General features: G+C 42.8%; 1 protein-coding gene across 12 annotated transcripts in view; it reads right to left on the reverse strand.

The window, feature by feature from the left end:
• ARHGEF9 (Cdc42 guanine nucleotide exchange factor 9) overlaps positions 1-15,245 on the reverse strand; it is a 206,497-nt gene that overhangs the window by 154,096 nt on the left and 37,156 nt on the right. For 2 of the 12 annotated variants that reach the window (XM_041741723.1, XM_041741721.1), the window contains exons 1-2: positions 13,566-14,410; positions 3,408-3,519 (exon numbers count right to left, since the gene is read on the reverse strand). The exons of 2 other annotated variants lie outside the window; for them this stretch is intronic. Coding sequence is in view for 6 of the 10 variants with exons in the window: in XM_041741715.1 (XP_041597649.1) it covers positions 3,408-3,519; positions 13,570-13,574 (117 nt within the window). In the remaining 4 variants the exon portion in view is untranslated. Of the gene's footprint in view, positions 1-3,407; positions 3,520-12,894; positions 13,537-13,565; positions 14,411-15,245 lie in introns of those variants that run through there. 8 more of the 12 variants (XM_041741722.1, XM_041741715.1, XM_041741724.1 and 5 more) reach the window with 8 other exon arrangements.

Here is a 15,245-nt window from a genome sequence, read left to right on the forward strand (position 1 = left end):
AGATCTCAAAGCATGGTTTCTAATCCTGAATCCACCACTGCCTATTCCTATATCCTCAGGCTGGTCCCTCCCTTCTCTGGACCTCAGTATCCCCAACTGTAAAGTGGAGCCAATACTGATTAAAAAGAAGAGTAGAGGGAAGGTGTGAGAAATAAAGCAAAGACAAGCTCCTGAATTACCTCTAATCTATCTGTAATAATGACCTGGATGGATTCTTAACAATCCAAACTGGAGCAACACATTTTACAAGGCATGTTCCACATCCTTTGCCATAATGAATTCTTGCACCCAAGAATCCTAAGATTTACATGTAAGCCCATTTTACAGACCAGAGAACTGAGCCTTAGAACTTTGCCCACAATGTAAAGGTAAGGAAAAACCTGAACTTGAGCTACATATTGTAGTTCCTGACCCACTCCCTTAAACAAAGCAGGTGAAATGACCCTGAGCATAAAATGAAATAATACACTCTCTCAGGGTCAGAACTGCCATTCCAAGTTGCTTCCTCTGGCAGGTGGCAGGTATAGGTGGTCTGACCTTGCTTTTCCTAGTTTAGGAAGAAGTCCTTGCTCCTGATGTTCTCCACTTTTCCTCACTGCCTATAGGGTTCCTGAGGAGCCAAAACTATATGATCACCTAAATGTTGCAAACCTGATTTCTGGGAAAAGTTTGGCCCAGCATTGAAAGGTGTCTGTAAGGGTAAGAGTGATCCCAGCATAGCTTTGCCCAACCCGATACCATGAGGTTTCCTTCCCATGACTCACTTTTCTTTCTATGGCTACTGTGATAGGAGTCAGGCCTGGTTGTTCATGGGCATTGACACTAGATTAAGGATGGGGGTACAACTTTGTGGGTGAAGAATAAGTATATCTGCAAAACATTTTCTCAACTCTTAGTCTATATGAGTCTTGCAAGCATCTGAGGGATATACTGGCTATTTTGCCCATAGATCAAATAAGACCCAGACAGAGGAGGGAAACCTGACTGAGGTAGACCCTAAGCTGCAGAATAGTAAATGAATTCATGTTTCTTGATCTTAAGTCCAAAGTTGAGAAATGAGCATAAGCCTGTCACAGTCAACAGTATCCTGCCCAAGAAGCTCTGAGGATACTGCTTTGAAGTCTGCCACAGCAGACCTGGCACACTCTAACCACCTGTTTCATTGCTTCATGCCCTTCAATCCAGACCCAGTCTAGGGTTCTCTCTTTCCAGTTCCAGCCTTTGGTTACTAAAGGCCAGAAAGGCCTCCCCAGGACATCCTGACCTGGTTTCCAGCTTAAGAACCTCTAAAAATAGCAGGTCCTCATTAGTGGGGCCAGATGGCTCAAGCTGTTATGGCCTAGGGGTAGGGCTGTGGTCATTAAGAAAGTGGCTATTCAAGAGGCCTGAGGTGATCTCTGAAAATGGTTCACCATTCTTTTGACCCAGAAAACCCTACAAAATCATGCAAAGCAAATATTCAAATATTTGTGTTCACTTCAAGAACACACATGAAACTGCCCAGGCCATCAAGGGTATGCATATCTGAAAAGTCACCAAGTATCTGAAGGATGCCACTCATTACAGTGATTGAGTTGGTAGGGGGGTCCAGGTCAAACAGAGGGGCTGGACACAGGGCCAGTGGCCCAAAAAGAGTACTGAATTTTAACTGCACATGCTTAAAAATGCAGAGAGTAATGCTGAACTTAAGGGCTTAGATGCAAATTCTCTGGTCATTGAGCATACCTAGGTAAACAACCCCCCTAAGATGTGGCATAGAAATTATAGGGCTCACAGTCAGATTAACCCATACATGAGCTTTCCATGACACATTGAGATGATCCTTACTGAAAAAGAGAAGATTGTTCTTAAACCAGAAGAAGAGGTTGCACAGAAGAAAAAGATATCCCAGAAGAAATGGAAGAAACAAAAACTTATGGTCTGAGAGTAAATAGTAAATTCTGCATAAAATAAATGCAAATAAAAGTTTTAAAAAAAGAATGTGGTTGTTCTCTCTACCCACCACTGACTCAGGAGAAGTTGGGCCTCTGCACTCCCCTTATGCATCCCACCACTTCCTCTCACATCATCCCACCCATAACTTAGATATACTTGCTGTGGTGTAAATTGTTACTTTACTCCCAAGAAAAAATGAAGTTTAATATTCAGTTACTTTAGGTTTTCTAGGACATTATTCATAATTATATTATTCCATGATGGTTTGTAAGTAGATTAGGGGATAGAGGAGCAGGCTCAAGTTTTCTTAATTGATCAGTAACAATTTATCTTCTCTGTTCTTCTCCATCTGCTTATTAGCTCAACATCTGAGGGCTTAGTTATAAATTTTTTTTTGAGCCTGCTATAACACATGCCATCTTGTATTCATTTTATTCCTGAGCTCACTGCCCTCTGAAGCCTGATTTCAGGGATAAAGGAAAGGAAAGCCAGAGCAAACTGATAAAGGCCTATCAGATGAGGCCAGTGCCCTTTGTGCCCAGTTGGAAAGCTGGGACAGCAAGTTGGTCCTAAGGGTCAGCATATGTTCTGGATCAGAGTGTGTCCCACAGGGATGTGTACCACAGGTGTGTTCAAATGTGTCTCATGGGGAGAGGGTGGTTTGTCCAAGTCCTTAAAAGTGCATCTCAGGGATAGGAGTGTATGTCTTGGGAGTAGAACATATCTGAATGTGCATCTCAGCATGCCCTATGTGTATTTGGGTGTGTAGTTGTGTTTTATATGCATGCATGTATGTCCACACATACAAATTTACATAAGAACGCATCATGTTTGTCTTTGTGTGTATACCATGCCTGTATGGAGTATGTCCAAGTGTGAGTATATCCCATGGTTAACTAAATGTGTATGCTCCAAGCATGTCAGTGTGAAAGTGTACCCCACACGTGTATTCCATATACCTCCCAAATATACCTCACAGAAAGAAAACCTCCAAACTGAACATGAAGGACCATAGCATCTATGGCCACACTTCTGCATTTGGCAAGGCCTCTCATGCATCCCTGGATATGATTTTTGAGTGGACGTACCATAGGTCAAATAGATGTATCTGAATTGCCAATTAGTTCAATGCCAACCTAGCCAAAATTATCTAGTGGCATCTGTCTGGTTTTATCTGCTACTGACTAGCTTTTATAATAAGACCTAGATAGAATCAAAGTGCAAAAGGCATCTTTAGAACAATCTCCTTGCCCAAGACCACTTGGTATGGGTGGACTGATAACAGTTAACAGCATGCTAAGCTCTTCCTTGCACACCTCTGCTTTTAAGAGGCAGCACTGATCTGAGTCAATATGAGCAATTCTCTGAGTTTCAATTTCCTTAGCCATAAAATGGGACATAATCCTGGCCTTGCTCACTTTATACGGTTGTGGAGAAAGGACAATGTGGCAGGACTATACAATAGTTCTTACCTTCTTGCTATGCCCCCTGGAGCAACAAGAATCTTCCAAACAAAATGATGCAGACAATGGTGAAGACTGTTTATTTGTTCTAAGTAGGTCGTTTGTGAGAAGCCTACAATTTCTAAAACAAATGTTAATCATATCATGAGAACCCACTCCAGCTCATCACAAATCCTAGCCAAGGACTTAGGGGTCAAGAATTGATTTTTAATTGCCAAGTGCCTAGATGGTTCTGATTTGATGGACTTGAGAAGGCACTAAATAAAAACACAGTTAATTCTGGCTTTCTTCCAAGCTCCTCTTTTAGTTTTGCAGGAGACAGGGAGAGAGAAAGCCAGTCTGCTATTCATAGCAATATGTGTGTGGCCTAGTAGGGGAGATGGAGCTGAGGGTAAATAAAAGAAAGCTTCCTATAAAAAAAAATTCCAGCTATCCACCAAGGACCTAAGACATGTGCCAGGTCACAGGACTTTTATACTTTTAAGTGAGGGAAGTAAAATAGAGTCCTTCATGCTGTGATGGAGAAATAAGGCAAAAATACAATGGTATTTGTTCAAGGTCACCCAGTAACTAAGTTCATCTTTGCAAGCCCCTCTTAATTTATGTGTATGTCTTTCATTAACAAACCTTTAAAAAGGACCTACTGAGTGTCAGTTCCCTCCATTATAGCAGTCACACAGATTTCTGCCCCCAGAGAGTTCTCAGGGATTTTCAGCACCAATTAACAGAAAAAAAAAAAAAAACTAATTCAAAGAATCTAAGTACCTTGTCCAAGGACACAGAGCTAAAATATGACAGTTTACTAGTTCAGTCACCCTTTGCTTCCCATCACACCACACAGGTTTCCCTCACCATCCCTGAAAGTTAAGAGCAGCTTGTAAGTCACAGGCCCAGAAACTCACATCCTTGCTAGGCAACGTTCTAGTTCCAGTACTACTACAAACATACTGTGTTTCCTTAGGCAAGTCCCTTCTCTTTCTGGACCTAGTTTTCCAGCTTCCACAATGAGGGAATTAGACTCAGAACAGCTGCAATACTTCTTTTCTAGAAGATACAGCTGTCTGGAATGACTTTAAATGGCACTAATTTCCAGAGTTTGAACCCAGATCAGTTACATGATAATAACTCTTTGAGCCTCATTTTTCTCATCTGTAAAATGATAATCCCTGCCTTTCCAACTTCACAGGGCCACAGAGATCAAGCAAGATAATTTGTAAAACCCAATGATCAGTGTAAGACAATGTTCAAGAGGGAGAGTCAAGAATCAAGTGAGCATCACTAGCTCCAGTTGCCTTTCTCTAAATCCAAGTACAGAAAGTGTCTATGTGCATTCTGTGCAATAAATCTTCCTGAGCCCTCCTGTGCAGTTCAACCTAGATTCTTAAGACAAACACCTCGCTGGTTGCAAGATCCAAAGGAAATTAAGAAGTCCTTCTACTCCCTTTGGGCCCTAAGCATAATTTTGCCTTTGTTCTGAGCCCTCCCTTTATACTAGGTCTACCACAGCCTCTCCTAGGGATGCCTGGCTCCCCCCTGCCTGCCTCTTTCCCAATGCCAAAGCACCCACTACTGCCCAGCCCTCCTGCCAACCAGAAGGGTTCACAGAGGGAGGAGGAAGGAAGAGAGTGGGTGGAGGAGAGGCTGTGGGAGGTACAGCTAAAAGTAGCTGCTGTTTTTAGGCACCACATTCTGAGGGGGTGGAGGGTGGGCTCTTAGCACATCCTTCCTGCAGCCAGCTGGGCATGGAGGTGCATGGCTCCCCCTCCTCTAATGAAGGCAGGCAGGCAGAGACCAGAGCTGCCAGAACTAGTCCCAGAGCTGGCTATGGATATACAGTGCTGGCCTCTTCTGGGCCCTGAGGGTGGATGGTTGCACAGAACAGGGCTGCATCTAGGGCTCCCCTGCTCAGGAGAACTAATGTTGTCTGCAGGAAATTCTATGATTGCTTATTCCTCATCTCACTGCCTAGTACCCCAAGGGCTACTGACAGGCCTGCTCTCCTCCAGGAGGTTATATAATACTACTGTTTTCCCAGTTTCTCTGTCAGCTTGCTTTCTCCAGCCAGATTTGAGAGGTTATTCAGGTCTCTGAGCCAAAAGAGCCTGAGCCAGCACCCTATAACAGAGGTAGCAGGTTACAGAGGATAAAGGCTTGATTTGAGGAGTTAGGAACCCATGCCCATCACTGAAACCTTGGACAAGTCCCTTTTCCCTTCAGTGCCTTAGTTTTCTCACTTATAAAATAGGAAATAGAAAAGGGAAAGGGAGGCATGTTGCAGATCTCCAAGGCATTCTTATCTCTGTCTCTCTGTGATTCTCTGTGAATGCTGGCCACTTAAATGAAAGAACCCTCTCCACCCCACCAAAGCTGTCCTATCTTCCAAGCAGTCTGTATGCACTGGGCAGAGCCATCCCTACTCTCTTAATCCCAATTCCCCTAGTAACTAAGGTCTGCACTGGCAAGATGATTACCTCAAGACTCTGTCTTCCACCTCTGTCCCTAGGCCCATTTCAACCATATTAGTTCTGCTTTTTCCTGTTCTATATAGAAGTTTCTGGCTCAAATTTCATTTGAGAACATGGTTATTCTGTTGAATCCATTCCTCATTAAATCCATTCTTGAATTTACCTTCTAAGCTTCCTCCTGAGTTTCCCTCTATATTAGTGGAACCCTTTCAGTTCTGAGTCATGACCGCATTATGACCAGGGTCCACTATGCAGACTAAGCTAGAAGAAGTGCAGGATGTGGTATCAAGAGTCCTGGGTTCTAGGTCAAGATCTACCACATCCTGAACTGTGTGATCTTGAGTAAAACACATCATCTTTTATCTATAAGAGGCAGTTCAGGAAGCTTAGAAGAAAGGGGGAAAGGGCCAACCTGGAGGAAAAGGAAATATTAAGGGAAGGATGTGTTTGAGGTAAGTTCTTTCTTGCCCTTATCATTCTTCTGTGCTAGTTTCCCCCTGACAAAAATTGGCCATTTGGTTTTTGAGCATCAAGGTCAAGAGTTGGTAGCAGAGAAGAGGGCAAATTATGCATCTATAGCAGAGACATAGTGTATGGAAGGCGGACCTTCAGTAGGAAATAAAAACACTGGAAATGGCCTTAGAACCCCTGGATGCCAGGCATAGCTATAGCTCTGTTCCAACCTTGCTGCCAGAACTTGATCAAGGCCCTTCCCCACTAGGCCTCAGTTTCCATGTCATTATAATGAGGAGTGGATTCAACATAAGAACAGAGCCAAATACAATTAGGAAGGCAAGTCTATTACTCCCAAAATTACCTTATATATTCCAAGTCTGCTAAAAGGGATCTTTGGATTACCTGCCGGTTTTGAATAAAAATATTCTTAATCATTTTGATAATTTTTATTAATTACAAAGTAAGCATATGTCATTAGAGCCAGAAGAAATCTGTGAAGCTGTCTAATCCTCCTAGCCTTATTTGCAGATGAGGAATCCAAATTTTAGAGGGGAGAAGTAATTTACCCAAGGTCACCCAGCAAATGAACAGAATCTCCCCCACTATTATAGCAAATGCACAGGGACTTTTTCCTGAATGGTTCAAACCATCTCATGGCTGACAATTTTAAATCCAAAAAGGTCCCCAGACTACTCACTCTTTAGGGTTGAGTCCTTTTCAGACTCAGTACGAGTCCCTCAAATTTGTCAAGGCCCCCACAATCCTAGAATAAAATCTCACCATCTGCAAAGTCTGCCTATTCACATGTGTGATAAGCTAGATTCAGGCTGATCTGACATTTCCTTTCAACATAGCAGTCATTCCCATCCCTGGATGTATTCCTGTCACCTCACAGAGCTTTTAAAAAATATTGATGCCAAGGCCTCATCAGATCTCCCAGAGATTCTGTGAATTGTTAGTATTGTTAACTTCTCAGGTGATTCCAATGTGTAGCCAAGGTTGAGAACCACTGGTTAATAGAAACAATTCTGCCAACAAAGGGAAACATGCACAAACATTTTCTTGAACTTTTTGAAAACCAATTACATCGTTTTAAAGCTACATCTATGATGTCCTGTTTTTCCAAAAAGGGGAAAACAAACTGATGGTACACAGAATCTACAGTTGTGTGCACTAGCCCTCAGCAAATCCTGGGCCCAGTTAAGAAACACAGTTTAAAAAAGAAAAGAAAAGAAAAGAAACATATAGTTTCTGGGTACTGAAAGAAAATAGGGAATTCTGGAGCCTGCAATAGGATTTACCAGGATTAACATGCCAACTGACTCATACTCCTTTTTCTGATGAGGTCATTGGTTTGGTAGATGATTACTATTAACCTAGTATACACTTGATGTCTACAGAGCATACAGCAAATCTCTCATGCCACATTATCCTCATTAACACATCGGTAGGATAAATGATGGTAAAATCCAGTGGATTCTGCACTTGCTGACCAGATATATACAAAATTAACAGACTGTAACTCCAAGACGGGACTCTGGTGAAATTAACTCCAACATATTGAACATTTCTTTGGATCAATAATTCAGATTATACTTATTCAGTTTCCAAACAATGCAATGCTAGAAGAAACTGCTAATTTGTTTCATGACATAAAGAAAAAGTAATTAACCCTCCCCCCCAAAAAAAACATGAATAGGCCAACCAAATAAAATAAAGTTTAACTGATGCAATACTAGAAGGGACTGTTAATTTGTTGCACAGTATAAAGAAAAAAAATTTAAAGCCCATAAGAAGCTAGAATTGACTAACCAAACAAAATAAAATTTAATGAATATGGCTCAAAAAAACCTTCAAAAAACCAATTCCACAACAGAATAGAAGCCTGGACTAGACAGCAAAGCGTTTCAGCCTATAGTCCAAAAAGGTAATATAGTGGTTCTTAATGCTGACTGCATGACTCTGGGGAGCCTTAAATTTTTAATTTAGGGAGGAAAAAGCTGCCAGGGACCTATCCTACACCAATTAAATCAGAATTTCTCAGAGTGGGGACCTGGCATGGATATTTAAAAACCCCCCAACTGATCTGAAAGTTCAGGGAGGGTTGAGAACCAGTAGAAGGCAACATTATTAGATATTTCACAGACAGATCAAAGTCCCTTTGTACTTAATCCTGATCAAGTAGCCCCTGGAGTAGCATAATCAGTTCTGGGCAGCATATTTTTAAAGAAATATAGAAAAATAAAGAGTTACTTTGAAAGGAAAGACAATTGTATGAAAACTGCAATTCCTTCAAAACATTCTGTATTTTAGGTTTTACCAATACACACTGCCTTTCTCTTTAAAGATCCCAAATATTGAGTTTTCATAAGACTAAAGGGAACTCTTTGATATATATTCAAGATTAAAAAAACCATTTTACTGAATATGGAATTCTGTGCAAAATTGCTATAAGAATGAAAAGTATGAAAAAGAACTAAAAATGTGAGGAAGCTGAGGAAGCTAGTATGACTTCAGAAGTGACTCACACACCTCCCTCTCCACCTGACTTCATTCAGCTTCACACTAGCTGGGAATGATCAACTCTGACTCTCCCCACTCTCCATTTGAAAGGCAGATCTCTAAGTCCATCCCACCAAAGTCTCTGACCTTTATTTACCTCATCTGTAAAGCAGGAAATAACAATCATCCCTTATACACTTCACAAGGCTGATGTGATGCACAAAATTTAGAAAAGATGTGAACTTGCTATGTAAGCTCCACAGACCCATGCACTGACAAGTGATTACAAGTACTATCATTACTGGACTGTATCCCAAGTCTTCTCTATCCTCTAGGCCCTTTTCCCTTAATAGCCATATTGTGCTTTGGTGCCAGGGCAAAGCATGTTTAACTAAATGTTCTTGAGAGCTAGACCCACCTAATGACAGGAGACACTCTGGGCAGATATCAGAAGAACTAGCTTTGATCAAGGATTCTTAGAAAACCAGAGCCTCAGTTTGCCTAGAACAAGTTGCAGAACTAGAACTAAGAGCTAGAGAGTATAAGATTCCTTGCATCCATCCCACTTCTTGGGGCAAAGCTCCTAGGGCTGGATCCAGAAGCTTTGTGTAAGATCTTCTGAGGACATAGTTAATTTGGGAGAATAGTTTCAATTCTCAATTATGTCCTTGTCCAGAGCAAACACTCCACAAGCCAAAGGGAGCAGGGGCCACAATAACAGACAAAGGCCAGGAAGACATGGCTTGGCTCCATTCCTGCAACTGTGAGACTGTGCTCTCTAGTCATAGCCAAGCACTCTCAATCTGGGCCTCACCACAGGGTGAGGTCTGCCCTGAAGAGGCTCACTGGGATCTCTCAACTCCCTAAAAACTTAATCACCACAAGTGAATGAGAGAATCAGCCAAGGCCCAAGACCTGTTCACCAGGCCCACAATCAAAATGGCCTTCCTAATTTGCCCAGCCTTCCCATTTGGAAACTACTCAGAGACCACTGACATAGAAACAAAATCCCCCAAATTCCACACTGCAGTCTGCCTGGGCAGGGTTCCCTAAGCCACAAACAAAATTGGGGCAAACTAGGCAACTGCTTCCTACCCCCACCAATGGGGGGAAAGCACTGCTCAGTTTATTCCCACCATACTATCCCTTCACCTCCTCCCTGCCTCAGCCAAAAGTCAGAGTGAAAAAAATATTTTTCAGGGTCTACAGACTTCTTTGCACTAAAGCTGACTGTGAAATGATTCAGTCAATCTTAAGAAGCCGTTTGGAGGAAAGGAGAAAGGAATTTGAACCCAGGAATTTTCCAATAAACAGTCCCCATGGCTGGAATGAGGCTAGGCTCTATATGCCTTCTGTGGATATGTTTTCAAGGCACTTGCGGCAATGAGGCTCTTGCTTTTTCTTTGTCCACTTCCCCAAAAGCATTTCTCCAAGTCTTTATAGGCTCAAGAGCCCTTTCTCCAGAGGCCTTCGTGCCTGGGCCTTTAAAGGGTGGGCTCTGGAGCTCGGCAGGAGCTGAGTGACGTAGGAGGTTGCTAGGATACTGATAAAGGGATGTTCTTGAATCCCCAGGAGGAGAGCTGGGAGGGAAAATTTCTGAGCTGGAATTTTGTCCTAAAAGCAAAAGCTTATCCATTATCCAAGGAGGTCAGAGAGGAGGAAAGGAAGCTAGAAACTTGGGAAAAGTTGGGACAATCAGAGATGAAAAGTCCTCTTCTCTTCCTACTCCTCTTTCTCCCACCACCCGCCCACTTTGAGCAGGGATGGGGGCAGGCTAGAGGAGGCTGTTATCAGAGGGGAGAATAAATGAAGGAGAGGGAAGAATAAAAAGTTAAAATGTAGAAGGTTCCTTCCACTCCTCTAGGATGCATTTTTCATTTTCTCCCACTCTTTTCTTTTTGCATATCCTCACAAGTCTGAAGGAGAAATGCCAAACCTTTAGGATTCACACAAGTAAAAAGTCACACTGCCAACTTTGGTTCTCTATTTCCCAAACTCCCTTTTAGCTGCTCTTGGGTGGCCTGCCATCTGGCTAGCAACATCCCCTTATTTACCTATAGATAAGTTAATTTGAAAAATGCTTACCCATTTTGCCAGTTAAATTACTGATGGAAAGGCTCAGTCAAGCAACCCCTTTAGCCTAAGGGGTTGTGCGGTGGGGGCAAAGTATTGTAGGGAAAATACCCATCCATTCTGTTGCCAGTCAAATCTTTATAGGCCCTAGCACAAGGAGGCCATTCAGAACTATGGAACACTCAATGCATGCCCTGCTGCTTTTCCTCATTCTTAGCACAACCAACCCCTACCCACATTCAAGAGTGTGCAGCCTCTCCTCTCCATACACACGGAAGGGTGTGCATACACACCCACAAACATACTGCCACATATCCCACACACATACATTTCCAAAGTTTCTCTGCCAAGGGTCTGTCAGAAAATCAGAGACGAAGGTTGTGGCATTTCATGACACTATTTTGCCACAAACCTGGCTCAAAGACTAGCCTTAGAGAACCCTTGTCACCTTAAAGGGAAAAAAAAAGCAAAAAGCATTCCATTGTTGTAGTCCAGTTTTCTTCCCACATAGCTAGATTAAAAAAAATCTCTTAGGTACAATTTAAATTTCTCCAGATACCAGCAACCAGGTATTCTTCCCCCTCCCCATCACTCATTGATTAATATTTCATTTTCTTTTTTACTTGTTCTTTCCAGTTCATCTTCCTCTGATTTCAAGTGCCAATGGGCTCCCAAAATCATTGAACGCAATAACCTGGAGGTCACCTAGTCCAACCATCCCCAAGTGCCAATGTTATAGGGAACCCCAAACACATTGAGAAGGAAAAAAATGCTCAAGGTAAAATAACTACTCAAAAGAGAGAACCCAAGTATGTAGCTGATCAGCCTAGATATTTTCTAGTCCAACATGTCTCTAAACAAAGTGCCCAACCAAAATAAAAGCTTACTTTATAGAATATCTCTGGAGGTAAGGGTATGTAGTGGGACGGGGATCACAAGATTCTCTTTGCAAAGAAACAAGTTCAGTTCAATCCAGCCCCACTCCCAACAAAAGAACCAAAGAGTAAATAACAAGAATCAATACCACCAAACTTCCCAGATCATGCTTATACCATGGTACCAACAGAATTAAAAAAAAAAAAAAGTCTTTAAGTCTTTTACCCACACAGAGCCAAGAGCACACCCTGGGGTTCAAAACCTCTTCTGAGGCCATTAAATAATCCTCTCTGGGTTCTGAGATCAGGACAATTTCATGAGCTCCCTTCACAGTTCCCTTCCCTTCATAATCATTTCCAAAGAAACTGAACAACAGGACATGGAACTTGACAGCACAATGCAGGCAGATTTGTACATCACACATGAGCAGCCACCCACACGGGTGTAGGGGAAACATGCATGTAGACTGTATGCACCTGATTCATTGCTACATGGGCCAGAAACAGCACTATTTCAAGTCAGGTAAACACAGAATGAGAATACCTGCCAATTAGCGGATGGGGGTAGGGGGATAATAAATATCATGCACATTGGCAGCAGAGATAATCTTTTCCTGGCTTTTCCAAAGGTGCTTTCTCAGCAAAAAGAGAAAAATAAAAATAATAGCAATAGCAATAATGACAGCAACCACCACCACTACCATCTAATACAGACAAGCAAATATATGTCAAAATTGAATGTTGTTTCTAAATCATGTTTTCCCCAGCTCTCATCCCATTCCATCCAGATTTTGGGGGGGATGTGGGGAGGAGTTCTCAAAACTCTTAATTTAGCATGATACATACTTTCATTTTATTATGGAAATCTTTCAATTAGAGAGACCTCTGATCTTTAAAGAACAAGGAAGCAAACAAAACCCACCACTTTCTCATTAGCACTAGCAAATTCTATTTTAAATGCAGTTCAGGAACATCATTGCAAATAAGATTATCCAAAAGAGGCATATACAAATACTATTATTCCCAAGGTGGGTAAAGAGTTAGCTTTTGTTGTTTGTTAGAGGACACACAGAGAAAATCCACAAACTCAAATCCAGGGGTACAATCTTCTTTGGGAAAAGGTACCCAAACAGCTCTTGTCAGTGTCTCCTCTTGCCAATTCATAAAGATCAGAGAAGGCTTCTATGTCTCAGTCCATAATTCCAAAGAAACTGACATTTAATGCCTTAAGAAATGTTTTTAAAGGTGGCTTCTTTCCAAATTGGAAACTATGAATTGAACCATGGACAGCAAATTGAGTCAAAGGACAATCACCAACTGCCAGCTCAATGCACCCCACTATATCACTTCTCAAATTCTCACTTCTCATTAGAAACTAAAGAACCATTTTCCCTAAACTCATTCTTTGTATCAATTTTTTTCCTCTTAGCATCCAATGTAGGACTGTCTTTCCTAAAATGTCAAAAATCCATCACGCTCTTCCCACAACAATCCTTGTCCAAAAACAAACCCAAATTCACTCCCAATGGCAAGAGAGAATTTTTGACCAAAATTTCCTGATGGAATTTAAAGGTAGCTTTCAAGAAAATGAATTGACAAAACACAAACAGCAAGGCCACTGTTAAGGATGCAGATCTTGCTCCATGAACGTCACATAGATGGAGAATGCACACACATGCAGACTTAAATAGAATGCATTTCTTCATCAACAATTTTACTCAAGCAATAAGCAACTACATTCACAGGCATATTTAAAAGACAAGACATGACAAAAGATTTAGGGAGAGATAATATACCAACGTCATACATATCACAGCGAGGCCATGTTGAAGCTCAAAACGTTTTCCCCCCTGAGTAAAAATTCTTGCTCTTTCCCTTTCTTTCCCTGTCTCTGTCTCTTTTTTATTCTCGGTGGTCTCAGGATGAAATCAAAGCGAGAGTTCGCAACAGCTCAGGAAGCTGGACTCCATTCAGCGCGTTCCCAGGAAAAACATGAGTATGACATTGACAAGCAGGAGGACTACAATCACAGCAAAAACAACTACAGTTTGCACATCCAGGGTCATGGTGCAATGCAGAACACTGTAGTGTTCCAAGTGGGGGGCCGGCAGATTGGGAGATGTCAGTCTCTGTTCTGTCAGACTGTCCATACAGCCACCATGCTAGAAAGGAGAGGAGGATGTCTGAGGGTTGGGGAAGGGCTGGGTTTGGCGCCCGAGTTTGGTATGGGGTGGGGGGATGGGGACAGGGGAGATTGCTTTCTCCCTCCTCAGGATTAAGCTGATCTTTCTTCCCTAGCTGAGAAATCTTAGCTCGCGCTGAAGTCAGCAGAGTCCAGCATTCTCTCTCGGGCGCCAAGGAAAAGGCAAAATTCTGGCTTTCAAAGGGAAAGGCGGGAGGAACCAGTGCGAGGTTCTCCGGCGCTGGCTCGGTTGTCTGTCCGGACGTGCGTCTGTCCACCTGCCTGGCTACAGGTCAGTCTCGGTCTCCCCTACACCCTCTAGGTCTCTCGCTTTCCTAGCTCCTTCGTTTTTCTAGCCTGCTTGCTTGCTTGCTCTCTCCGCGGGGGTCCCAGCTACCAGCCTCTCATTTAAACCCTGCCTCGCTGGCTCTCTCCCTCTCCTCTCCCCACCCCCCAGCCTGTAGGCGGTGTTTTTATTCACCTAGTGACTGTGGGCGCCTGCGTGGGGCGCGGCCGGAGCTGCTGACAGTTCCCTCGGCCAATAGCTGATGCTGTAGTCCCGCGTTTACTCGCTGGGTGAGGCGGGACTTCAGCTGGCGTGCTAGCGCAGTCAGCCAATCAGAGAACTAAAGCTTCCCCTGCCCCCGACCCACTAGCGCGAGCTAATGATGGCTGGCTCTAACGTGGGTGTGGGGAGCTTGTTGGGAGTGGGTTGACAGAGACACTGGGAGAGGAAAAGGGAGGATGCGCACAGAAGTGGGAGGAAAGGAGAGGGCGTGGCAAGGAGGGAGGGAAGGAGGAATAAAGGGAAGACTGGAAAGCAGGGGAAAAGAGAAGGAAAAAAGGGAAGGATGGAGATGAGATAGGGGATAGGTGAAGAAAGAGAAGGATGAAGGAAAATAAGGGGAAAAAGGTTGAAGAAGAGGGACAAGGAATGGGAAAAAAGGGATAGGTATGTGGGGAGGAGCCATGCCTTAGCACCCAGTTTTTTTGGAGTCTGGGCCAAGGAGGAAGCAAAGGTTTCTTTGGCCACTCCCTAAGTATTTGCAGGCAACTCATAATTAGCTATACACACACATTCAAAAAACCATTGCTGTCACAGAACCACAAGGAAAGACTACAAGTTATCCAAAATCCAATTCTGTTTGGCTTTCTCTGAGACCCCTGTACTTGCAGGTCAATTTCCTTTCCTTTTTATGGTTTCTTTAGACTATGACTGTTTGCATTCTTCAACAAACTGGGTACTATGAAGAGAAGCCAATTCGCAGTTGAAACAGCCTCTACAAAACTTGTA

The sequence above is a fragment of the Vulpes lagopus genome, chromosome X (genome assembly GCF_018345385.1).
Source record: "Vulpes lagopus strain Blue_001 chromosome X, ASM1834538v1, whole genome shotgun sequence".
Classification (NCBI taxonomy): Eukaryota; Metazoa; Chordata; class Mammalia; order Carnivora; family Canidae; genus Vulpes; species Vulpes lagopus.